The 25,724-nt window shown below is 47.6% G+C and overlaps 8 protein-coding genes across 8 annotated transcripts; 6 read left to right on the top strand and 2 right to left on the bottom strand.

Moving 5' to 3' along the window:
- Window positions 1–2,035: 2,035 nt before the first annotated feature.
- FSUBG_10776 (caspase) lies at window positions 2,036–4,021 on the top strand (the record flags this gene model as incomplete). Its single annotated transcript, XM_036675388.1, has 1 exon — window positions 2,036–4,021. One exon carries the CDS (start codon window positions 2,036–2,038, stop codon window positions 4,019–4,021), a length of 1,986 nt encoding a protein of 661 aa, XP_036533722.1.
- An 89-nt stretch (window positions 4,022–4,110) lies between these two features.
- Window positions 4,111–5,581, bottom strand: FSUBG_10775 (glycosyltransferase family 31; the record flags this gene model as incomplete). The annotated part of the gene is made up of 2 exons (XM_036675387.1): window positions 4,111–4,482; window positions 4,544–5,581. The coding sequence occupies 2 exons, from the start codon at window positions 5,579–5,581 to the stop codon at window positions 4,111–4,113; spliced, it is 1,410 nt and encodes a 469-aa protein (XP_036533721.1).
- Window positions 5,582–7,074: 1,493 nt separating this feature from the next.
- FSUBG_10774 (glycosyltransferase family 2) lies at window positions 7,075–7,962 on the top strand (the record flags this gene model as incomplete). The annotated part of the gene is made up of 3 exons (XM_036675386.1): window positions 7,075–7,437; window positions 7,499–7,881; window positions 7,926–7,962. The coding sequence occupies 3 exons, from the start codon at window positions 7,075–7,077 to the stop codon at window positions 7,960–7,962; spliced, it is 783 nt and encodes a 260-aa protein (XP_036533720.1).
- An 812-nt stretch (window positions 7,963–8,774) lies between these two features.
- FSUBG_10773 (TPR domain protein) lies at window positions 8,775–11,300 on the top strand (the record flags this gene model as incomplete). The annotated part of the gene is made up of 1 exon (XM_036675385.1): window positions 8,775–11,300. The coding sequence occupies one exon, from the start codon at window positions 8,775–8,777 to the stop codon at window positions 11,298–11,300; it is 2,526 nt and encodes an 841-aa protein (XP_036533719.1).
- Window positions 11,301–11,884: 584 nt separating this feature from the next.
- On the top strand, window positions 11,885–14,706 carry FSUBG_10772 (alfa-L-rhamnosidase; the record flags this gene model as incomplete). The annotated part of the gene is made up of 2 exons (XM_036675384.1): window positions 11,885–13,678; window positions 13,729–14,706. The coding sequence occupies 2 exons, from the start codon at window positions 11,885–11,887 to the stop codon at window positions 14,704–14,706; spliced, it is 2,772 nt and encodes a 923-aa protein (XP_036533718.1).
- Window positions 14,707–15,429: 723 nt separating this feature from the next.
- FSUBG_10771 (maltose permease) lies at window positions 15,430–17,049 on the top strand (the record flags this gene model as incomplete). The annotated part of the gene is made up of 1 exon (XM_036675383.1): window positions 15,430–17,049. The coding sequence occupies one exon, from the start codon at window positions 15,430–15,432 to the stop codon at window positions 17,047–17,049; it is 1,620 nt and encodes a 539-aa protein (XP_036533717.1).
- Window positions 17,050–17,795: 746 nt separating this feature from the next.
- Window positions 17,796–20,887, bottom strand: FSUBG_10770 (uncharacterized protein; the record flags this gene model as incomplete). The annotated part of the gene is made up of 5 exons (XM_036675382.1): window positions 17,796–18,898; window positions 18,950–19,122; window positions 19,185–19,400; window positions 19,828–20,405; window positions 20,465–20,887. The coding sequence occupies 5 exons, from the start codon at window positions 20,885–20,887 to the stop codon at window positions 17,796–17,798; spliced, it is 2,493 nt and encodes an 830-aa protein (XP_036533716.1).
- A 46-nt stretch (window positions 20,888–20,933) lies between these two features.
- Window positions 20,934–24,690, top strand: FSUBG_10769 (uncharacterized protein; the record flags this gene model as incomplete). The annotated part of the gene is made up of 8 exons (XM_036675380.1): window positions 20,934–20,936; window positions 21,048–21,309; window positions 21,362–21,750; window positions 21,793–21,931; window positions 21,998–22,419; window positions 22,472–23,365; window positions 23,419–24,609; window positions 24,676–24,690. The coding sequence occupies 8 exons, from the start codon at window positions 20,934–20,936 to the stop codon at window positions 24,688–24,690; spliced, it is 3,315 nt and encodes a 1,104-aa protein (XP_036533715.1).
- Between the last annotated feature and the right edge of the window lie 1,034 nt (window positions 24,691–25,724).

Genomic DNA, 25,724 nt, shown 5'->3' with positions numbered 1-25,724 from the left:
CTGGCTATTGGGTTCTATTCGCGCCGATGAACCCATGATCGCATGAGAGGGTATCCCATTCATCAAGGTGCCTTATCACTAGTGCCTGAAACAAACACAATGAGAACTGTAGCATAACTTATACTCTATGTTAGTATGTTGCAATTAAGCCAAAATGTGTCCACTCACGTCGTACCAGCCACCACAAGTTCGGTGGTCTTTGCTCTCGTCAACCCGGAAAGAACTAAAAGGTATACGATAGTCGACATCATAACGATGAAAATCCTCACCGCGGCCGTCGACACGACGTTACAGACAACAATTGGTAGTAACAAGAGTAGAGTGACCAGGCATATTAGTAGCCCTTTGGCGACACGGCCCACAAAGGGACCATTGTATATATGGACGTTTGGATCACACGAAACATATCGGTTTTTCTATCTCATTAGTATTGTCATCTTCTGTGAGGTGGACTTGGCATACTTCTCGAAATTTAGGTAGAAATTGTACCAGACGTTCTTCTATCCAACTCTCAAACCGCTTAACTGCGTTGTCAATTGTTGGTACTAGTGAGACAAGGTCGCGGTCATGCTCGAGGTAAGATGTCTCGTTCCCAGCCAGACAACCATTTCCTTCAACCCAGTTCTTGAGGCTCTGCACATCTCTTGATTCCGCATCGCTGAGAGTCAATGCTAGATTAGTTTTGTCTATAAAACCATCTTTTATGTTGTTAATAGGACGGATGCGGTCAGTCAAACAGGAACTCATACCATAATCGACCAGTGCAGACTCGATCCTTGATAAGACTGATAGCCTTTTAGCATTTCTATCGATGCGGCTCTTGCCAAGAAAGATAGGTGCCTTTTCCTGTTGATCTATCTGATCGAGCTCACTCTCTAGAATCGACAGCTGGTCTTGTTTTAGCAGCAGCAGCCTTGCTCTTAGTCTGTTGAAGCGTCGAAAGATGAAAAAAGGGCTATGTGATGCGATAAGGGCTGTGAATCTCGGATAGCCTGGCCTGAAATCTTCAACTATCTGGGGGTTAGAAAATCAAGTCCCTGTTGTTGAAGAGGCACTTTACTTTTCCCCGTTTGAGGTTTCGGTGATTGCGCTGGAGTCGCCGAAAGGGGAAGAATGGGCTGACCCGTCATTGTGTCGTCAAGGTGTGATCGCTGGCACACAAACGGACTGACCTTATGCAAGATTCTAGGACTTTACAAGCCACCTTCAGGGAGATCCCAGTTACTTTAATCTTTGAGCCGGCCCCTGAGGCATCCAATGAAGCGCCCCCACGTGCACATGCAAGTCGAGGCCCAGGTGGGCACTATACATAAGTCCAATACCCGCTATGGTTTCGTTGATTCATCTTCCCTTTTCTCGCAATTCCACTAGCGTCCGTCCAAAATGTCTGATGACCAGCAGTAAGTGGTTGAAACCATGGACTTGGAAGTAAGCTAATGCTCGTCACTCCCAGAAAGAATGCATCGCCTGAGTACACCCCAGGCGGTAAGCGACCATTCGTGGCTGTATATGATAATGTACGTAATTGTTGTCACTTGGCTAGCCCCAACTCTTGTACTGAATCAGGCTGTGCAGGCGCCGAGCCTCAAAGTAGGAGATAGCGTGTACTTGCTGAACACGGATGGATCCAGAGAGGGCCCGTATCTTGTTGCGACAGCCCCAGTTTCCGGACAATGCACGCTTTGTTATACCAATGGGAGCCCATTCAGAAACAATGCGGACATTGATGTGGATGAGCTCGAGGCCTGTTGAGCGACCATGGCGGGGAAAATAATGATAAGGACGCATTGCATTGCTGGGGCACATGATTCCTCACATCGTTTTGGTGGCTTTTCAGGCAGAAGTGCATATGGGGCAGTGTAGCTAAGGCAGCCAGAAGGCAAAGTACTTTGAAAGAACAATGCATATGCATAAGACCCCATGGAGTGAGACCAATCACGTACATATTCTTGCTACCCCTCACGATAAGACTTGCGATAAGTTGGGTCCTGTGAATAATGTCGCATACCAAGCTCAAGACCATCTAAACGAAACAATGGCCAAAGATCAGTCTGCTCCTCCGAGATATCATGTTATCCTAATTGGCATCGACGCTTATCCTGCGAAATACAAGTCGTCGCTGAAGGGCTGTGTACGCGATACACAGCAAATCAGATCATTACTAGAACAGCAGCCTTTTCACATCAACATCCAAGCCCTGACAGCTACGCAAAGCTCTGATAACAGCATCACAAGACCAGTTGAAGATTCTGACACGCTACCAACTGATCAAAACGTGATTAAGGCTTTCAGAGACCTGACCGACGCTGCTCAACCTGGAGATTACATCTACATCCATTACTCTGGCCATGGCACCCGCATCGCTCCTACCACCAAGGCGTTCTCCAACCAGCATACTGGAGATTTGGCTCTCGCCCTTCTTGGTGGTGAGAATGGAGACGAAGTGAGGCCGCTTGGAGGGTACAGGCTAGCAGTTTCTCTAAACGCAATGGTGTTGAAGGGTCTGGTTGTCACTCTGGTGCTTGACTGCTGTTTCGCAGCAAGTATTTATCGTTTGGACCGTCCCGATATTCGATTCCTTCGAATTGATCCAGATCTCGCATCTGCATACTTCGCCGACAAAAATTCGTCAGAGCAAGATGAGGAAGCGCCCAACTCAGACTATCGTGATGTGTCTATGCTGCCAAGCTGGTTGATAAACCCAAATGGCTATGCACTTCTTGCAGCTTGCGGTCCTCATGAAGAAGCGAGCGAGATCATCCATAATGGAGAATCGCATGGTGCCTTGTCCCATTTTCTAAACCTGAGTCTAAGAGACGGCGGGTTGAATCGCAAACACAAGAACATCTTTTACCGTCTCAGCTCCAAATTTCGTGGCCACTCAATCCAGCAAAATCCTGCCTTGTATGGGAACAAAGACCAGGGATTCTTTGGTGAGAACAACTTTACGAACTCACGATCGATGGTACTTGTTGTGAGAAATGGTCAGCATTTTGCATTGCAGGCGGGTCAGGCTCATGGTGTATCCGATGGCGATGAGTTCATTCTGTACCCTTCCAGCATCCTTGAGAGCAACGAGGCCTTTCACACAAATCTGGTCAAAACAACGGTTGAAAGAGCTGGCCCTTTGACCAGCCTGTTACTCTTGGACGATTCTACCGCTGTGACATCTGAAAATGACTGGGTTGCTGAACCACAAACGAGACGAGCTCTTGGCCAGTTCTCAGTTTCGTTCAGCGACAAGATATCTTCCCAAAATACTTGGCCAGAAGCTTTGACAAGATATGGGATCGCCCAAGCCGGCAAGCAGGCCTTGGCATCCTGGTTTCATGTCCAAGTTATCAACAACGAATACAGGATTCTGACTCGAGATGGTGAAGAAGTGATGAACCTCCCTTCATTGCCACAAAGCAAAACAACTGCAGATGATCTTGCTGCAGTTTTGGAGCATTTAGCTCGATACCAGCTTGTCAGAAGCCTCACAAATCCATTTGTGGAAGAGGACTTCCGAACATCATTCGACATCAATATTGTCCGAGCAGGGGATCACTTTGGTCCAGGCACTCTTGTCAACGTTGAACAAGATGGAGGCAAGACAGCCATGTTCGAGTTGAGGCTTCAGAACCACGGCACAAAAGTTCTGTATCTGTACATTCTTGACCTGGGTCCTCTTTGGCAGATTGAGGATATCTATTGCGGTAGCTACGCAGTGGTCCCTCCATACAACCACAATGAAAGATTCATGACAGGTAGCTTTACCAAGAAGTTCAGGACCATGGTACCCGATGAGCTGAGACAGAAAGGTATTGAAGAGTGCCATGATACTCTCAAGGTATTAGTCACGTCTCAACCAACTTCATTTGACCTGCTGGAGCTTCCCAAGATTGGTCATACTCTCAAGAAGAGATCACCAACCGACAATGATAGATCTGGAGGCAGCTCTACTGAGCAGTGGATTGCATTTAGCTTTCCACTAAAGACTTCTCTAGCAGCAGACCTGAGAGTCTCGAAGACGGGTTGAGAGTCTAGTGAGATTGTGTTACTCAAACTATTATATAATGTTGAACTATTCGTGCTTCTTCTACCGAATGTATTCATCAGCCCAAGTGTCTATTTGCACTCCCAATTCTTGATTCGAGGCAACAGCCAACCACTCGTAATTAACAGTCTCGTCCTCCTCTGATACATGCCAGGTGCAAATCCAGACCCCATAGTTAGCTTGTCGTCCATGCGGCACAAGTCATCGTAATAGCTCCACTGCATACACTCGTCCCACGACTCACAAGCTGCTTCACACGCATCCGCAGACTTCCATGCGTTGGCCCATAGACTGCGATCGTAGTTGGAATGCGGAGCCGGAGGCGAATTTGCGTTGGCAGAAGTGACATCGAAGAGGCTGGACAGGTTGTCCCACCATTCTCGTCTCTTACCCAGATCTGGAGCAATAATCAGTGTGAAGAAATCTTTGAATAGCATGGGCCTCTGCTTCGGTATCAGCATAACTGGGTTCCATTCACGTTCACATAGGAGGAATCCGACTGACCTTGAAGTCCCAGTTCTTTTCCAGCTGGTAGTATCTCGCTATATCCCTGCTGTGCGCTTTGTGCCACGACAAAAGAGGCGTGCACCAGTTCTCACTACTGAAACCGAACTTCCAGTGCACCACTGCGTTAAACCCCCAAGTAAACTTCTCATCACCGCCGTTTTCTCCGAACCGGATTCCATATTCGTTCAGTGCACGTCCTAGGATGTGATCGCCACAGCCGTGCTGACGGGTGTATTCAGCAAAGTCCTCAAAAAGTCGCGAGTTCTTCCCGAAGGACATCTCCCATGCGCCGCGTGAGAGAGCGAAAGCAGAGCCTCCATGTGCGAAAGTGACGTTGGCTAAGAAAGCTGAGCTACCAAGGTAGTGTGGTGCCTTCCAGTCAAATGATGACAGGTAGTCCAGTACATTAGGCAAGAAGATGTATGCGTCGTCTTCCATGAATATATACCAGCGTGCATGGGGCCAGTTCTTGCCAGCGTGGTCCATAATAGGCAAGAACTTATACTTGTCAATAACCCAGCCGCCGACAGGGCCTTCATGATCGCCTTCTATATTTGCACTCTCGACGTAGACGTTATTCTTGACGTATTGCGGCAGGGCATGGTAGACGTCGAAATCAGGATGTGACTTGATGGCCTCTGTCATGTTCTTGAGGACATCGATGGTTGTAAAGTTGCCTATCGCCTCTTCATAATCCGAGTATATCACAACATTCTGGGGGTTTATTCGCTCCTGAGAGAGACTGGTGACTAGGTGAATAAGCAGGCGGTGGTACATCGACGTCCCACCAGTCTTGAGGATCAAAAGAACATCACTGCCATCGAGTTTTCCATGGCCATCAGGCTGCATTTGCAGACTTTGGTGCGTTGGCTCCGAAAGCGAGTTTGTCTTCAGCTCAGATTGGGGATTATCAGGAAGTCTCCTAGCGCCAAGTCTTTCCACAGAGGAATTGAGAAGGTAGCAGTATAGTGCCAGGCATATGGCGATAATAGAAGGTGGGAGAATCCGATTTTCCCTGTAAGTGGTGAACATCATCCCTGCCAGATGGACTGGTACAGACTACACACTAATAGCTGCTTCTTGAGCGAAAGGGTTTGATGAAATGCATGCAGTGCGAATCAGCGAACATGTGGATGTATTTAGGGCTTTTCGGGTGAGCCGAGGAGGCGGTGGCCCTATACAAGTAGACAAGATGTAGAAGCCTCGGGAATACGGAGTAGACGGCTATCAGAATCATGTTCTGTTTCATGTTTCGGGCAATTTAAACTTCACAAGGGCCCAGAGACGCGGTGTAACCATCGGCTTCCACTTCACGGAGTGAAATATCAAGAGGACATCTGCTATTGTGGACACCCATTCCCCCTATTAACAATGATATTCAAGCGCATTTCCTTTACAAGATGCCGAATTGCCTGCATAAACTCTGAATTTTGGGCAAGGCTACATTACAACAACCCTATAATATTAGCAGTACTGTGACCAACCAATCACAAATCACTCCTAGGGCATTTTGAGTTTCTCGTTAAATAGTATGTGCAAGGTACTGACTCAAATAGTGGGTTGGCATACGTAACGGCGTCGTAAACATTAACCCAATCTGTAATACGAGCATATCCATCACGACCTTTGAAGCCGCGTAGCCTTCTCGGCAACAATTCGCTCTTATACCCTCAGGCATTCCTTCTTCTATATTCTTGTAGCTTCCAATTCATTCTTCTAACTCCATTTGAGGCATTCTTGATTATACACAATGGTTGCCGTTGAGAGCATTTTCAGCAGAACCCAGATAGCGTTTACTGGTGCCTCCCGTAGACAACATACGGCGATACTAAGACAGCTTCTTAATTTCGCCGGATGTCTCCTCATTATCCCATTTTTCTACTTGGCTACAATACAAACACTGTACCCAATGACAATAGACATACTCTTAGGTATCATACTTACCGAATGCAATCGCTTTGCCAATGAAGGGCGTCGTATATCCTTCCACTCGACTCCTCAAAGAGTGCATAGAGATAAATTTGACCTTGCGATGAAAGGAACTGGTACAAAGCTGGACTGCTTATCGACCGTGGTTGGATATCGCGAAGACCCAGCGTTATTTACTCGAGCTCTTGAGAGCTACAAGGCAGCTCGCTGTCAAGCCTTTATGCTGGTCGGCATTGATGGCAGCGATGCAGAAGATCAAGACATGGTAGATGTGTTTGAGAAGGTTTTGTTACTTTTGAGGTAGTTCTGCTCTTTCATCGGCATTGCTAATGGGGTTACAGGTCTACCCTTCTCAGTCTCAGATAATTCACATACAGGAGCCTTTAGGTAATATGGCAGAACAACTCTATAATCAGCATTTATCAATGCAGCATGAGCAGGGGCAGGAGATGGACGAAAGCGAAACGAACAGCGTGGTGATTCGGCAGTGTATGAATCTTGCTCGACATATACTTGATCAGCAGGGCTGCTTGATCGGCGATCGAGATGGCGTTAGACATATATGCCTCGTGCAACAACACATGCACAAGAAGGGAATAATGTTTACTAGTTTCATCTTCTCTCTGGTTATTGCAGAGATGCTCGGCATTGAGTTCATGTGGTCGTCGGATTCTGATACCATAGTGCTGGAGGATACGCTTGAGCGAACCATTAGCACCATTGCGGGAGATCCTACTGTTGGCGGTGCCAGCTCGGGATTAACGGTACATAACGGTAATGACACGGTAGTAACTCGCTTGGCTGCCACTGTTTACTGGGCCGAGCTCTATCTGACCCGGTCCACGCCCGCTTGCACCGCAACAAGTGACTGCCAAAGCGGGCCTTGCACTGCCTTTCGACTATCAGCTCTGTCGGCCATTCTTATGCCCTGGTATATGCAGAAGGTTTTTGGCAAGCGAATGGTACGTGACAAGATAGCCTTTACTATTTCTACGTTTGGGGAACAACGTTAACCTTGGCTAGATCGTTAATGAGGATCGTCATCTTACCACTAACCTTCTCGTTCGCGGCTGGGGCGTTGTCTTTGCCTCTGACGTCCTTACTGCCACAGAGACGCCGACAACAGCGACACGCTGGTTGCGGCAGCAAGTCCGCTGGGCCCGAGCCACTCACATCGAATCTCTTCTCGTCCCTCGTGTCTATGCCATGTCTCACCCCATGGCATTCTTTGCCGCAGCTAGACGCGAGTTTGGACCTCTAGTTGCCGCGGTCGCTGTGCTCTGGTATTTTCTCACGTCGCAGAAGCTGCTTTACTTCAGCTATCCAGATCTGTTTCTCCGAATCGGTATTACTACAGTCTACAACATCTTGCGCAATCCGGATAGATTGAGGCTGGCTTTATCATGGTATGTTGTGCCTGGAATGTTCTTCTATAACATCCCTCTGCCAGCCATTCACATCTGGAGTTTGGTGACAATGACGGCTGATACGTGGGGGACGGCAATGAGAGCGAGCACGGAAATATCTAAGAAGGATAGCGATCGGAAAAAGTGGTTTGAGACAGGGTTTTTTGTGGTTTGGATGGGAATTGTTGGAGGGACAGTGGCCAGATGGTTAGCAACCGAGTTTGACTTGTGTCAGGGCCATACACTTGTCTCTATGCTGTGCGGCATCTTGCTTGTATCCGTCGGCGCATGGAAAGTAACAATTGCGAGTTAGTAATAAAAAGCACAGATGATCCAGCAACAGGGGATAGATAAATGCACATCCTCCAGACTCATAGGCTTTGTCCCGCAGGCTGCGACTGTCCTTGGACTGCGAGGCCGGAGTCGAATTATCGTTGACAGAGATAATATCTTGATCTCTAGATTCGTAGTTCAAATGCTGCTCAATAAAGTATCGTCTATAGAAACACTATAGAAACAGGCTTGTCAAACCTATAAAGAAGCACTGTTACGATGTGCGATGATGCTGATAACATGGTCTTGCGTCACGATATTGCGGATGATGTCATGGCTAGCTGGACTTGCACATACATACTGCTACGAGGAATCGGCGATATGTCATACCCGGTAATAGTAAGCGCCAAGCCGCACAGCATCTTACTGTGGCTCGGTCGCCCGAGTGGTGGTTTGTACGTCATTTGGCATTACGACCATGTCGATAAGCGGCACAGAGCCTAACTCAGGATACATAAAATCGTTTGGGCTTACCCCCGCATCATAAAGGTCCCCTCTACGTGATGTAACATCCATTACTCAAAGTCAATGACAATTGCGAGGGACACCGAACAGTCAATATGGAAAAACTCGATCAAGACATTTTGGAAGCCACCAAAAACGTACAGACAAAGCCAGGGAAGGACGACATTGGATTAAAGTCTCGGGAAGAACTAGCGAACCTACTAATCACCCGTTATAAGCAAACTGGAAACACAGATGACCTTCGGGAATCGTTACGCCATCAGATGCTGCTATGGCGCTCATTGGACATTCCCACTGAAGGCGAAGCATCTCTCTGGTACATGGTCATTATAGGTGAAGCCCTGGGTTCCGGCATCCAATATCGGTACGAAGAAACGAACGACCTGGAAGACCTTAGGGCAGCCATTACTATCTGCTGGCAAGTCTTTTACGAAGATCCCAGTAATGCTGAGCACGAAGCAATACGGATCAGGCTACCATTTGACTTGCGTACCGGAACGCTTTTTTTATACCAGAAGTCGGGAAACTTGGGCGACATAGAGCTGGCGGCCTCATATTCGAGGCAAGTTTTGCCTTTTATTCCAGATGATGTCGAGGATCGAGCCAACCCTCTGGATGAGTTTGCTAGGACCCTGTTCAAGAAGTACCAGGTGCAACAGGATCCAGATATTCTCCCAGTCGGAATACCATTATCAAGGGACACCATCTCCTGGACTCCCGAAAGTCATACCGAGAAACCCGCTAGAATAGCTAACCTCGGGGCCTGGCTTTTGCGACGCTATGAGAAAAATGGAGACACGAATGATCTTCTAGAAGCGATTGAAAAGACAGAGCTTGCCATTAGTCTGTTGGACAAAAACAATTTTAATCAACTGAGATTCCTGACCAACCTTGGGATCATGCTATTTCGACAGTTGGAGCTCACCTGGGATAAGAACGATCCTGAACAGGTTGAAATTATGGCATCCCGTGCCGACATTGGTAGAGGATTGCAAGTAAACAGCATTGCGCACCCATTGCTGGGAATTGAGGCAGCCAGAGATGTCATCCGTATCTTCAAATTTCACGGAAAGCTAGAAGAAGCAAATTCCCTTGCGCAAAAGGCATTGCAATTACTGCCCATGGCCTGTCATCCAACCATCACAGGCCAGGATCAGCAGCACGCCATCCAACAGATGTCGAGGTTCGCTGCCGAAGCTTGCTCTCTATCACTTCTTGTTGAAAAACCGGAGGAAGCGCTTCTGAGTATTGAATTCAGTTGTGAAATCATCTTATACCATTTGATCAAGTATGGAAACAGACTGTCTCTTCTGGAACAACAAAGTAAGGATTCGGCAATCCGTTTTGACAAGTTGCGATCTACAGCCGCCCAGGCTGTTGATACGATGGACCAAGTCACTATACAAGATCGGATAGTGCCAGAAATGGACGACTTTGCCCACGACTATGACTTTGGCCTTGCGCTGATACGGAATCTACCAGACTTTAAGAATTTTCTCTCATTGCCAAACATAGACGACTTGGTCAAGGGAGTCACTCATGGCTCAGTTGTGATAGTGAATATCACTCCCCTTAGCAGTGATGCCATCATTATCCTGCCGTCCGGAGAACGAATCAGGTCCCTCAACTTACCAAAAGCAACCCCCCATGGCAACTCTCTTCTGGACAAGCATTCCAAGGCTTTCAATTGTATAAGAAAGTCCCAGGGTTTAGATATAGAGAGCGACATGGATCTATACGACGAACAGTTTTTGAGTTGGCTTTGGACGGCGTGTGTAGACCCAATTCTCAAGGAGATCGCATGGTCGCCGTCATCATCGTCAACCCCTCGAGTTTGGTGGATCGGGACTGGCATCGCCAGCGGATTTCCGTTTCACGCAGCAGGCAACTCCGAGGCTAGCACTTTGGATAATGTAATCTCGTCTTACATTCCATCTATCACGTCTCTGATCGAAGCCAGAGGCAGCATTACATCCAGTAGCGACAATGGCGAAGGGATCTCAGTCACGCTCGTCACGATGCCCAGAGATTCAGATGGCTGTCGGCCCCCAGATCCTACAGAAATGCTGCGGATGATGGAGGAGACTCCTGGAGGTACCTTCAAGGTAGAGACACTCTCAGAGCCATCACTTGAAGAGGTATTGGAAAATCTGCGCAGGTCTCATGTTATTCATTTTGCTTGTCACGGGTACTCTAATCCTCTCAACCCGTCCCAAAGTTACGTTCAAGTTCGCAGGCGCCTATCACCAGGCGCAGACGACGGAAAACTGACAGTGGAGTTGTTGTCTAATAAGACAACCTTTGACAAGGCACAAATCGCTTTCCTCTCATTATACACCCCAGCAGAGGGCAAAGCCAAGCAATCGACTGATGGAGGGTTAGACATCATCAGTGCATTCCAATTGGCTGGATTTAGGCATGTCGTGGGATATTTGTCAAACGCCGACGGCGCTTCTAATGCCCATATTACTAAGAGCTTTTATGAGTCTCTGAAAGAGAACGTATTGGGGGAAAACACAGATTATCTGGTGGCGAAGGCATTACATGATGCTCTAAGGAGCGCTAGAGACCATGATAACGATCCACATTGGTGGGCTCCATGCATTCACTCCGGTCCTTGAGCAATAGCAGATAGATTAATCTCCAATTCTCATTCTGAGCTTAAATATATATACAAACAATGAGTACTGTTGACAGCATTGACAGCAGAACCCAGGTGGCATTTCCGGGTGTCTCTATAGGACGACATCTGTCGACAATGAGACGACTTCTATTTTTCGCTGGATGTCCGCTCATCATGGCTACAATGGGCTGTTTCATGGTATGGGTGGTAATCGTTGGAGGGACGATAGCCAGATGGTTAGCAATCGAGTCTGTGGCATCTCGCCTGCACCTGTCGGCTCATTAAAAGCAACAACTGCGAGTCAATAGCGAGAAACACGGGTCATTCGGCGGGAGGCGATAGATAAATGCACCCCCTCTAGACTCGGGCTAGATTGTACCGATCCTCTCGTGATGGATCGGCCAAGTGAAAATCGGAGAAACTGCCTAAACCCCACTACCTCCACTCATCACTCCGGGGTCTGGGGCCTCTGGCTTTAGTGCGTCCTGCGCTGTAGGTATAAAAAGTAGCAGTCAAGTGGCCTCCGCAGCTCAACACATTTGAAGCATTGCGTCTCTCCCTAGAACCCAAATATTTGTCATTATGTCTTTGCAAGTTGTTGATGTTCGTTTTGAGCATTATCGCAGCCCAAACACTTTGGGTGTCCATGAGCACAAACCACGCATTTCCTGGCGTCTAAGCAACGCCCCTCCAGGCTTTGAGCAGCAAGCGTATGAATTGCGTCTGGAGAAGGTCATCAGCCAGAAAAGCCATGTCGTCTGCACTTCTCAAGTGGAATCATCAGAGTCCCATTTAGTTCCCTGGCCAGCTGATGAGTCGCTCGCCTCGCGCCAGAGATACACTGTTTGCATCCGCGTCCGTGGCAAGGGAGAAACATCCTTTTCCAATTGGAGCGAGCGGGCTTGGCTGGAGACAGGCTTGCTCAACCGAAGTGACTGGAAAGGCAAATTCATTTCGGCTCCTTGGTCAGAGAAGGAAAATGATAAGCCCAAGCCAGAGGATCTCTTCCGCAAAGCATTTACGCTGAATTCGGGCATCGCATCAGCTCGTCTCTACATAACCGCGCAGGGCATTTACGAGGCAGAGATCAATGGCCGTCGCGTCGGCGGTTACTTCCTCGCACCCGGTTGGAGCTGCTACGACAACGAGTTGACATATCAGACCTACGATGTTACCAACCTTCTTGACAGCAGAGACAATTGTTTGGGCGTTCGTCTTGCTGAAGGCTGGTTCACTGGCAGATTGAGCTTTGAAGGCGGTATACGCAACAGATATGGCACGCGCACAAGCCTCCTTGCACAGCTCGAATTGCAGTATTCCGACGGCTCTTCGCAGCTGATTACAACTGATGATGACTGGATGGTAGCTCAAGGCCCCATTCGCCTGGCCGAGATTTACAATGGCGAAAAGTACGATGCTACTGTTGAGTTACCCGGCTGGTCTTCTCACGAGCACGTTGCTGGACATTGGGAGCGTGCCGATGCGCTGCCATTTATATCTGAAAAGGTCAACTTGACAGCCGGTTATCGTGAGCCTGTCAGACGACTTGAGACACTGAAGCCTGTTTCCAAGATTATAACACCATCTGGCAAGGAAATCCTCGATTTCGGTCAGAACCTGGTGGGATATGTTCGAATCAAAGCTGTGCAAGGACAACGTGGCCACGAAGTCACGCTGAAGCATGCAGAGGTCCTCGAAAATGGAGAACTTGGTGTTAGACCTCTCCGCGTCTGTGACGCCACGGATGTCTACACACTGAGAGGAGATGCCGAACCCGAGGTATACGAGCCTCGCTTCACATATCATGGCTTCCGTTATGTTCAGATCGACAATTGGCCTTCGGAAGACCAAGATATTGTCACTGCTCTCGAGGCTGTTGTCTGTCATACTGATATGGAAGAACAAGGAACCTTTGCATGCTCCGATAGTAAACTGAACCAATTATTCAGCAACGTCCGCTGGAGCATGCGAGACAACTTCCTCTCTATCCCAACAGACTGTCCACAGCGTGATGAGCGACTTGGCTGGACTGGTGATTTGGCCTTGTTTGCGCCAACAGCTACCTACATCTACGGCTGTTACCCGATCCTTCGAGACTGGCTCAAAGGTGTATGGTTTGACCAGCAGCGACAGGGAGGAGTGCCTCCAATGGTATCGCCAAACATTCTTGACAAATGCAGGATCTGGGGTCCTGTTTGGCCTTGCGCCATCTGGCATGATGTGGTCGTCTTGGCTCCTTGGGCGCTGTATGAAGAAACGGCTGATCCTGCCATCTTGGCTGATCAGTTCGAGTCTATGGAAACGTGGTTCAAAGTCATTCCCACGAACAAGGATCGTTACGCTCACCTTTGGGACTTCAATGCTGATCAACTATCTGTAAGTCTCTCGTCACGAATCTTTAAGGCAACCTTTGCTGACCTAGCTAGGACTGGCTTGACCCAAGTGCTCCCCCAGACGATGCTGCCAAAGCTACGACGGATCCTCCACTGGTAGCAAACGCATTTTTGATCAACTCTCTTGACATCATGGCTCGCGTCTGTGATGTTCTTGGCAAGACCAAAGATCATTCATTCTACAGATCGTGGGCCGACAAAGCGCGAGCAGAGTTCACGGAAGAATACGTCTCCCCCAGCGGCCGCCTTGTATCAGACACACAGACAGCCTACTCCTTGGCAATTTGCTTAAAGCTTCTCAATGAGGACCAGCTATCACGAGCTGGCTCGCGGCTTGCAGAAACTGTTCGACGAAATGCCTTCCGCATCGGTACTGGCTTTGCTGGTACACCTTTTGTCTGCGAAGCCCTCACCTTGACCGGTCACAGCAATGTCGCTTATGCCATGCTTCTCAATGAGAAATGCCCCTCGTGGCTGTATGCTATCTCGATGGGTGCTACTACGACTTGGGAACGCTGGGACAGTATGCTGCCAGACGGATCAATCAACCCTGGTGAGATGACCAGCTTCAATCATTACGCCTACGGGGCCATCGCCAAGTTTATGGTTGAACGACTCGCTGGGCTGCAGCGGCTTGAAGCAGGATGGAAGAGGTCGAGGGTCCAGCCTGTCGTCGGAGGCGATTTTACTTGGGCGTCTGCATCGCATCTTACGCCATACGGCAGAGTGTCTACTTCGTGGAAGCTTGAGGGCGACGAAGTAGGAAAGCAGGTCATTCACGTAGATGTAGAGGTCCCTCCCAGCACGGCCATGGAAGTTGTGCTGCCTTGTAAGGATGGCACTCAGAAGACTGAAATTGTTGGGTCAGGAAGGTGGTCTTTCACAGCAGACTATAAGAAGCAAGGAGAGTGGCCTGTGAAGGAGATCAAGTTTATCTTGGCCAAGATTGTTGAGGACTTTCAGAGGGAAGAAAAGCTCAAGGCACGGGCTCCGAATGGCATCGAGACTTAGCTAGGTCAATTTTAATACTACGTCGCCTTAAATTCCAACATTACTCTTGCCCCATCTGAAACTTCAAATCTAGAGAATTCTTTCACACAAACATCCCTGGTGTACGTCTTCATATCGGTAACGCCGTGTCCTTGGATGGTCCGAGATGTGTATAGTGCCTTGTTCGGTGTATTACCTCGCGAGAAACCCCTCGTATACCGAATTCGTTCAACGCCTCGTTGCTCTAATCAACTTTGCAAGCAGTCGCATCCATGGTGAGCCAGGCCCATCGCACGATCCGATGATCCTTCCCGATATTCATGCATTCAATTCGGCGGATCAGCAACCGAATAATGACCTGGATCACGAGTCAAATTCCTGCTTGGTCTACCGAACCATTTCCGATTCACCAATGAAAGCCACTCAAAGCCGGCGCTAGTGTACTCAGGCCGGCTTTGACGGCTCATTATTGGGTCATGATGGCTTCCCCCTTCTGGTCTAGGTCCTTGTCTCAGTCTTTTTCTCCCCATCTGGGGCCCCGCACTGTGGTGTACCAGCAGATTGGAGAAGGTTTCCCATCCGGGGAACTATGAACCGCGATGCCAATGGTGACATTCTCTTTATTATATAAGATGCATCGTCCGCTGTCTCTGGTGTCCACTCCTCATCACTCTCCACAAGATCGACTGTCTGTCTCTTGACTCCTATCCTTTTTGCTATCTCTTATCAACATCCTGCCTCCCAATGGAGAAGCCTGAATCAACCGCTCACGTTGAGCGATCAGACTTCAAGACCCTCCACGTCTCCCCAGACCACACGCGCGGTCATGCCATTCAACACCAAGAGCACAGTCGAACCTACCTCCAGACCCTTCGACGCGATCCATGGCTTCTCCTATGGATCGGAGTCATGCTTTGGACTCTGATCGTCCGCGGCTTCGAAAACCAGTCTTCTGGTTCTGTAATCAGCATTCCCGTGTTCAAGCAGCGATTCGGAAAACAACTCGACGACGGTTCATACTTTATCGAGACGAGCTGGCAATCTGCACTCAGCGGTGGCTCCAACGGTGCTGCCATCTTTGGAGCCTGGGCCTCTTCATACTTTGCTGATCTGATCGGCTTCAAACCTGTCATTGTGATTGCTGCTGCCATCAACATTGGATCAGTTGGCGTTGAGTTCGCGTCTACATCGATCGAAATGTTCTTTGCTGGCAAGATGGTCAACTTTGTCGCTATTGGCGCGTTCCAGAACCTATGCACAGCATACGTAGCTGATGTCTCGCCACTGGCCATTCGCTCTACCACAATTGGATTCTGCAACCTTGCTCAGTGCATTGGCCCTTTCATCTCTGCCATCCTCTCCAACTTCAGCTCCCAATGGGAGACCAACTGGTCCTGGCAGTCCCTCATCGTTGCCCAATGGGGCTTTGCTGGCGTTGCTCTGATCGGCCAGCTCCTCATGCCTGAGAGTCCTGTCTATCTGGTCCGCAAGGGGAAGATGGAGAAGGCCCGCATGGCTCTTGAGCGCATGTACTCAGACCCCGAAGACGCGTCTGGTCATCTCGAACGTATCAAGTTGACTCTCGAAGAAGCTGACTCAAAGAATCTGGGCTCATATCTCGACTGCTTCAAGGGCACTAACCTTCGACGATCCCTTATCGCCATTATGGTGTTCCTCTCTGAGCCCATGTCAGGTCTTGGATTTGTCTCCAACTATGGCGCTCTCATGTACCAGTATCTTGGAATTAGCGACAAGAAGTCCTTTCAGATTCAGATTGGCGCTCAAATTCTCTCCATGTCCGGTGCGACCATCGCTTTCCTGGTTGGCGACTTTTATGGACGTCGACCTATGTATCTGGCTGGATGCATCGGCCTCTCTCTGCTTCTCATCTGCATGGGAATCTCAGGTTCAATCGACACCACCGCGGCCGTCACGGCCTCTGTTGGCTTTTACACCATGTACAACTTCTTCTACAATGTCGGCGTTGGATCAACAGTGTACACCCTTGCGGGAGAGGTCCCCACGTCCGTTCTCCGTACCAAAACCCTCGCCATCTCAATCTCCATCTCCTCAGCCGTCAACACCATGTGGTCTTTTGTCGCGCCCTACATGTTTAACCCTGGATACGGTAACCTCAAGGCCAAGATCGGTTTCGTCTATGGTGCGTTCATGGTGATCTTTGCTGTTTTGGCATTCTTCTTCGTGCCCGAGACTCGCATGCGAAGTTATGAGGAGCTGGACGAGCTTTTCATGAACAAAGTGCCTACGCGACAATTCCGCACTTACGTAACTGTGGCTGAGCGTCGCGCTGAGGAGGCTTATGCGATTGAGAATGGCCTTAAAGACGGTGTTAAGGATGTTTGATTCAGATTGTTGTTGAGGGATTTTCAATTAATTAAAGCCAAGTTCCTTCAACTTCACCTCTATAGCTAGTCAGAATTAGTTTCATGAGGATATATTAAAGCTTGCGAAATTATTTTACATAACTCTTTATTATATATGTGACTTTGCCCGAGACCTAAGAAAGCAGTCGCTCCGAAGAATAAAACCACTCCTACAGGGTAAACATGTCTCTGTTCCGCACATCGTAAGGAACTAAACACCAACACTCGCTCTACAGCCAATTACTCAGGCCTGCTTGAATTACGATATGAGCCTGTAACTAACCCCGATCTAGCTGTGGTGTCTCTCGTTGTTCCAATATGTCTGTAATAATTCTAGCTTGTTGACCCTACGTTTGCTGTCCCGGTTTGTGGAGTCGAAACGGGGTTGGCAAAACAAGGATCTTAAGTCAGAGATGAGGGGCATATCTAGCTCCGGCTTTGACACTATTTGATTGGATGCCCTCCACGGGTTTGAATTGCTCTGATTGACCTTCATCTTTTAGTCGACTTCGGTTGTGTACCCGGCATTTTCTTACTAGCTTGACACCCTGGAATGTTCACCCCAGTGACAACATCATCGCGTCGCGTCGCGTAGTGATAACAAAGAGCTACGCAATTCGCCTTTGACTTAGGTTTAACGGTTGGCATGATTACCATCCAAAGTTTAAACTGCGCTTTGCAATCGTCTCTTCATGTCTTAATTATTTGTGTTATTTCAATAACTCCTCAGGTCTCGGTATCATAGTTCTGGATGTCCATAATCATGGCTTGAGTGATGCGACCTCGTTCTAGATGGGCATTTCCGTTTGTTGCGTCAACACTGGCAGCAGACCAGCTATCATCTACCTTGTCTTCAAGAGCAAGTGCATGAGCAATGAGAAACTTGACCATCCATCTGTCGAACCGGTAAGACTCTACGTTCATTGACTGAATGCAATTCTTCTGAAAGACCACCAATCGTTTGATCTGTGTACTGATGAGAAATCTTCGACGAGTAATAGGGTATGTACTTACCATCATCTCCACGCTAGGCCAATAGTTTCGCAGTTGTACCAGCGACTCGAGGTTTGAACTCAGCCGGTCTCTTGACTCCTCAAGCTCATGAGACTCTCCAAATAGATATGTGTGCAATAGCACTGACGAGGACACGATTGTCACATGTCCCACGATGTTGTAGAGCGCTTCGGCCCCAGGGACCCCTCGTGAGGCCTGGAGAACGTCGCATACAATAGCAGCATGAACTTTGCAGGAGCTAGCATACTTGCGGCCGTTTCTTGTCGGTGGTCGACGATGGTCAAGGTATTGGTAAAATAAAAGCGTATAGTAGTGGTGATAGCCCAGATGAAAGGCTATGAAGACACGTCCTAAGCCACGGCTGACGAAAGAAGCCAGGTTTTCCCTTGAGAACATCAATTCAGGGCCCAAACCCTCCTCGAAAGCCCCGAGCTCAGCTTCAAGTCGTTGTACAGACTCGTCTATGAAAGATTCGTTCCACTCAGCTCCATTCGCGAGTTCTTGCTGAAGATTCTGTATTTCAGCATATAGCCCAACCAGCCTGACCATGTGAGCCCATAATCCAGGCTTCCAGTCCACATCTGCGACGTCTCCATCTCCCAATCTCATGTTGTAGAACATGTATTCGTCGAGTGGCCCTCGAGGTTCTTTGGTCCGCCATCTGAACTGTGGTGATAGGTTAGAGCCGCCACTGGCCCAAGTGTCGATAATGAAGCACGTCCAGAATATACGTCTCTTGACTTCTCGCATCACGCCGTCATCACTTTCGTCAATCTCACCCAGCTTCAGAATTTGAGTCATTCGACTTGCAAGTCCTGGTTGACAGTTAGATATGGTCCAAGAGAGACTCAGAGCCAAGGACCAACCAAAATACAAAGACTCAGCATCTGCGTCACCTTCGCCGAAGAAGTTGTTTCCGACAAGAATACAAGCTTGGATGTTTTCGATACAGATATGTTCCAGGTCTTCCTTCAGTGCTGCAGTAGCTTTAGCGCGATATATCGGTCCACGAGCAACAACACCAGGGTCCGTGGCGAACCTGGACTCTCATGAGAGCTGTTGAGCGTATCGTCTGAAAAGTATCTGGGAATGATAACATACCTTGCAGATAAACCCATCATGGCAAGAAGGACAGGCTGAGATACTGTCCCTTCCGCAACGCTAGCTTTAAATGTGGGCTCATGGAAGAGACTATGAGGGGAATCATGGATGAAGCGAAAGTAGAGATCTACCAAGTACATCTTCTCATCTTGTGTACGGGTAGACTGGCTAAGGCGTGGGGGATCCTGAGAATCTGGTGATCTTGGAAGTTGGGGGCTGTTGATAGTAGTAGTTGTACACTGCAAGTATCGCTGAACACATTGAGAACATGCTGCCGAGCTGTCTATCCGATCGCATCTGCGCTTAGAACTTCTGCAGTTCAAGCACGCTGTTGAAGGTCGCATGGCCACAATGTATTAGGTGAGAGATTGCATAGTGAGGCAGAGTGGGACGGCATTCAAAACATCATGATTGACTATGAGGTGATGACAGAGTTAGAATTAATGGCCCAGCACTCTTTGGTTCAGCGTGAAATTGCTCCACTAGACCTAACGTGGCAGGCTTCCCATACTTTAGCCGAGGCTAAGTTCAGTGTTCTGCTGTGAGAGTCCTTTATAGCTTATATATTCTAATTTTCCCTACAGTCAGGAATGATGATAATTATATTAATGCACAAATCTAGGCCCAAGAGTCCAAGTCAAACATGCCGGGGAAGGCGAATAACTCGTCTGGTCCAATGGTCGAGGTATCTCCTACTTCTCCTTCGCCAGAAACGGACTGTGCACTAAACGGCAAATCGAATGATATTTGTATTGGCTGTTGATTCATCGTTATCGCTGCCGATCTCTCACGAATGGGTCCTGCAGGTGCTGGTGCTGGCGTTGGCCGCCGCGACGCAAGATGGTGAGGTGTCTGATCTCCACGTATTCGTGGAAAGTCGTTTGTCACCATTTCTTGAATCATCCTAATAATTGAGCGATTTACAATGAGCGCTCTTAACAAAGGAAGCTTTTCCTTGATAGTGGACGCTGAAGTATCTGATATCCGCATAGGTGGTCGATTTGGACGGTCAACTAGTGGAACGTCTCGGGCCAGAAGCTCAAATACGTCTCGAAGACACTCGGCCTTTGGCCAACGATCGGTCAGTAATGCTAGAATATTGGAACATGCCCTGAGAGCGTCGGAAACATTGGGTGAATAATAGCTCTCAGTTCGATATTCTGGAGGTGTCGCCCAGCAGCAATATAGGATTGTCACGCCGGACTGGAACTGGACGAGGAGCTACGCAAGAACAAATTAGCAAAGTTGCAAGACGATGCCCGGTTACAGCTGTGACTTACACCGAGCCATGCTTGGGCAATTTGTCGCTCCATCTGAGACTTTCGAAATATAAGGCAGGCTTGTGAGCCAGCTTGAATAGACCAATCTCCAGCTGGACCAAGAACATTATCCATTTTTGGGCGGTAAAGCGTTAGTAGCGTATAGTGATAGATCATAGCAAGCCATCGCTGTGAAGTATGACCCTTGGATTGAGGATCCGTAAAGTTCTGGACGCGTCCCTTGTAGCTTTCTAATTCATTGAGAACCAGCAGTCTCCAGTCCAGCGAGTTCTCGTATCTGGACTTGTAGTCCCAATGGAGGGTATATCCAAAGATCTCAGGCTGTATACGACGACACTGTAATATATGCAGGGAAGACGATACAGACGTGTATTTATTTGAGTCGGGTAGCTCTTGGTCAGGTGCTGTCTGGGCAGCAATCATGTCAATATCGTCATCATCGATATTTGCGTAAAGCTTTGCTGTTATCATGGTGTCTGATATCGAAGGTGGAAGTTCGAATGAGGACATGACAACTCGGTCCATGATATAGGCGCACCAGAAACAGCGGCGACGAAGCTGGTTCTACTAACGCGTTCTGGAGCGCTCCTCGACCCCCTGTGCCCTGGTCGTAACAAGGGGCTTTAAAGATCTTTTGCGAATCGGTGATCAAACAAGACCAAAGTTGTTCGACCTCAACATTCGTCGGCCAGAGACACTTTTCAAAGAAGTGCTCGAAATTGACGAGAGGATAACCTTGTACGATTCTACCGAAGAATCAACAGGCTTGAGCAATGCAGACAAAGAGCTCTTGGGGCTCAAAAGAGGTGTCGGTGGGGAGTACACCCAGGTCATCAAGCCCATAGGTAAGTTGTCCAGATCAAATACTGAACAATGTGGACTGACATTCAAGGGAAGACATTGAGGGAGCCAAACATGGCCTACAAGGTCTGTTTGACCAAGGCGTCCGCGCTCTAGCAATTACGCTTCTTCACTCTTATACCTTTCCTGACCATGAACTGGAGCTTGCCCGTCTGGCAGATGAGATAGGTTTCACCGAGGTGTCCCTTTCATCACAGATCTTCCCGATGATCAAAGCAATCTCACGAGGCTACTCCTCCACCGCCGACGCATACCTGACCCCCCTTACAAAAGCGTACATCAATGGCTTCCGAAGTGGCTTTATTGGTGGACTTGAAGACTCCAACGGAGCGAGATGTGAGTTTATGCAGAGCGATGGCGGTCTTGTCAACTGGCAGAACTTCAGCGGCCTCAAAGCTATTCTCTCTGGACCTGCAGGCGGTGTAGTTGGTTTTAGTCGTACATGTTAAGACCAGAAGCGACGAAAGCCTATCATTGGGTTTGATATGGGTGGTACCAGTACGGATGTCTCGAGATATGCTGGTCATCTTGAACACACCTTCGAGTCCATTACGGCAGGAATCACGATCCAAAGCCCACAACTTGAGGTAGACACAGTTGCAGCAGGTAAGTTGGGAAATGAATGATTTGCGGTGTTTTCAAGTCCAGCGCTGCCTAGGTATTTCATGCTAGGAGGGGGCAGTATCTTATCCTACAGTAATGGGCTGTTCCACGCTGGACCAGAATCGGCCAGTGCTCACCCGGGACCTGTTGCATACCGCAAAGGAGGGCCACTAACTGTGACAGATTCCAATCTAGTTCTGGGTCGCCTACAGTCTCAGTACTTTCCGAAAATATTCGGTCCGAATGAGAATGAGCTTCTGGATTATGATGGGAGCAGGGCTGCGTTTGAGGAGTTGTTAGCTACTGTCAATGCTGATATGACGGCTGCTGGTGCTCCTACAAAGACAGTTGAAGAGCTGGCCCTTGGGTTCTTGCAGGTGGCAAATGAGACCATGTGCAGACCTATTCGATCCCTGACAGAAGCCAAGGGATGTCGTACATCGGACCATGAGCTGACTGTATTTGGCGGAGCTGGAGGACAACATGCCTGCGTAAGTCAGCCACGTTACATGCTAAAAAAAGACATATTGAACGAGAATTTAGGCCATAGCAGCAAACCTTGGAATCGATCGGATCTTGATCCATCGTTACTCGTCTATTCTATCCGCTTATGGTATGGCGTTGGCGGATCTTGTTCACGACATTCAGCTACCATGTACTCTGCCCCTGGAGACGTCTCTGGCCGAGCTTGATGCCCGCCTCAAGGATCTGGAGTCCAGAGCGACTGAGAAGCTCATTTCGGACGGCGTATCAATGCAGTCTATCACGTTCCAGCATTTTCTCAACCTTCGATACGTGGGGTCAGACACAACGTTTATGATTCCACGTCCAGAACAAGGGACATGGTCTGAAGCCTTCACCGCTGAGAATAAGAGACAATTCTCCTTCGTAATGTCTGGGCGCGATATTCTTGTCGAGAATGTGAGAGTGCGGGCCACCGCACAGAGCCCTTCGGTAGAGCCAGGCTTCAACTTAGAAAAGCAAATAGACGCATCTCCACTGACAGCTATTTCCAATGGCAAGATTTTGAACAGCGTCAGGGTATATTTCCAAAAGGGCTGGTCTGATGCTCCCCTGTACCTCCTCAACTCTCTCGACAAGGGCTGCGTTGTCCAAGGTCCTGCTATCATTCTTGATGACCTACAGACCATTATTGTTAGCCCTGAAGCTAAAGCGATTATTCTCGAGCGCCATGTTGTTCAGGAGCTGGAGAGCGAGCCAAAAGTGAAGCATAGTGGAGAGAAAATGACTGGTCCAAAAAGAGTTGATCCTGTTGAGCTCACGGTCTTATCTCACCGCTTCATGAGCATCGCGGAACAGATGGGCCATGCCCTCCAAAAGACGAGTGTCTCGGTTAATACCAAGGAGCGCCTGGACTTCAGTTGCGCCTTGTTCAGTCCTGATGGTCGTCTTGTTGCCAATGCTCCTCATGTGCCGGTTCATCTAGGAGCGATGGAGCAGGCTGTGATGTATCAGCATAACAAATACAGAGGACAGCTCTGCCCCGGAGACGTTCTTGTGGCAAACCACCCGATCTCAGGCGGAACACACCTACCGGATATTACTTGTATCACGCCCGTTTTCATAATGAGGGCAAGGACATCATTTTCTACACCGCATCGAGAGGACACCACCAAGAGATTGGAGGGATTCTTCCTGGCTCTATGCCTGCTGGTAGTGTCAGTCTATACGAAGAGGGAGCTATGATTGTGTCAGAGTTTCTAGTCAAAGATGGCAAATTTGACGAAGAGATGATTACGAGGATCATGCTAGAGGAGCCGTCAAGACTTCCTGGTTGCTCGGGCACAAGAAAGCTTGCAGATAACATCAACGACCTGAAGGCTCAGGTATCAGCCAATGCTAAAGGAGCATCCTTGGTCTCAGAACTGATATCTGAATATGGCCTTGAGAATGTGCATTTCAATATGCATGCCATCACCGACAATGCCGAGGCCTGCGTTCGAGATTTCCTTTTGCGCACGTATAAAGAAACTGGAGGGAAACCTCTATTTGCTCTCGACCACATGGATGATGGCACGCCTATCCAGCTCACTATCACTATTGATCCCGACACTGCGTCAGCACATCTTGACTGGACTGGTACTGATGAGCAAGGGTACCATTCATTCAACGCCCCCCAAGCCATCACTCGAAGCGCCACTCTTTACGTGATGCGATGTCTTATAAAGCAGGATATTCCTCTGAAAGAAGGTTGTCTCCGCCCTCTCACATTCACAATTCCAGAGGGCAGCATTCTTAATCCATCACCTGAAGCTGCCGTTTGTGCCGGCAATCCTATTACATCACAGAGGGTGACTGATGTGCTTATCAAGGCATTTGCAGCATCTGCTGCCAGTCAGGGCGACTGCAACGTTGTTTCCTTTGGTATAGATGGCAATATCGACGCTGCAACTGGTAACTTGATACCTGATATAGGCTTTGTCTTTTGTGAGACTATTTGCGGCGGGAGTGGTGCTGGTCCGGGCTGGCACGGCACAAGCGGCGTGCATGTCCACATGACCAACACCAAGATTTGCGATCCAGAGATCATAGAGAAGCGATATCCTATAGTCGTGCGCGAGTTCAGCATACGGGATGATTCTGGTGGCAAAGGCCAGTGGAACGGCGGTAACGGCATCCGTCGAGTGTATGAGTTTGGTCGAGATATGGGCTGTTCTGTGGTCAGTAAGAGGCGCGTGACTATTGTATTAAAAATTATTATATTATAATCTTATAAACTTAATTAGCTTATATTCTCTTAGCTTTTAAAGCTTTTAATTACTTAGATATAACTTACCTTAGTAAAAGTATTACTGGCCTAGATAACTTAGTTAACAGAACCTTTAATAGTTTAACCTTTTTACTATATATATAATCCTTTTTAAAGTTATTTAATAACTTTAACTATTAACTTTTTAATTACTAGATTATACCCTGCCTCTTTACTATAATAATCTATAAAGTTATAAGCTTTATTATCTAGTTAATAGTACCTTTTAACGCTATAATATATTTATTTTTCTTATTCCTTTTCTTTACTAGCTCTTTTAGTGCCTTAACTTTATTATAAGTAAATTTTATAATATTTTTTTTTTAAGTTTATAAGTTAGCCTTAAAAGGTATATTTAAGCATCTCTAAAGTCTAGTATAATTTAAATATTAATTACCTTTTAAGGGGCAAAGCTTTATTAAGTTAATATTATTAAGTTAGTAGCCTTATTTATAGCCTAAACCTTATTATAGATAGGCTAGCTTAAGAGCCTTACTTACTCTTTAGCTAGCCTAAATCTTCTTTCTGTAACCTACTTTAAAAGAACTACTAATCCCTATAATATACTACGCTTTAATTATTTAATACGCTTTAATAGTAAATTATCTAACTTAACTTCCCTTTTAATTACAGCTACTAATAACCTTATAGCTATACTGTTATAATGCTTAGAAGAAGCTTATAAAGGCCTAGTCCTGGCTATCTTTATTTAATAAAAAAAGGCTTTAATATAATTAGAAATAAAATAATTAACTAAGCCCTTTATAGAAATAACTATAATAAGCTATATAATAAGGCCTTAAAAATTATAAATAACTAGTTTTATATATATATAATTACTAATATTTAGTAAGTATCCTTTAGTTATAAAATCCTTAAGCTTATATAGCCTTAATATAAGCTAGTTAATAAAGGCTTCCTTAAAGGTAAGATTAAGGCACTTAATAAGCTTAAAAAAAAGCTACTTAAAAGAATAGATTCTAAGCCTAAAGAAATAGAATTTATTATAGCTATTTATAGTAGCTT

Source organism: Fusarium subglutinans (genome assembly GCF_013396075.1).
Source record: "Fusarium subglutinans strain NRRL 66333 chromosome Unknown NRRL66333_c0000191, whole genome shotgun sequence".
In the NCBI taxonomy this organism is placed as follows: Eukaryota; Fungi; Ascomycota; class Sordariomycetes; order Hypocreales; family Nectriaceae; genus Fusarium; species Fusarium subglutinans.
This window is presented reverse-complemented; position numbering and strand designations above follow the sequence as displayed.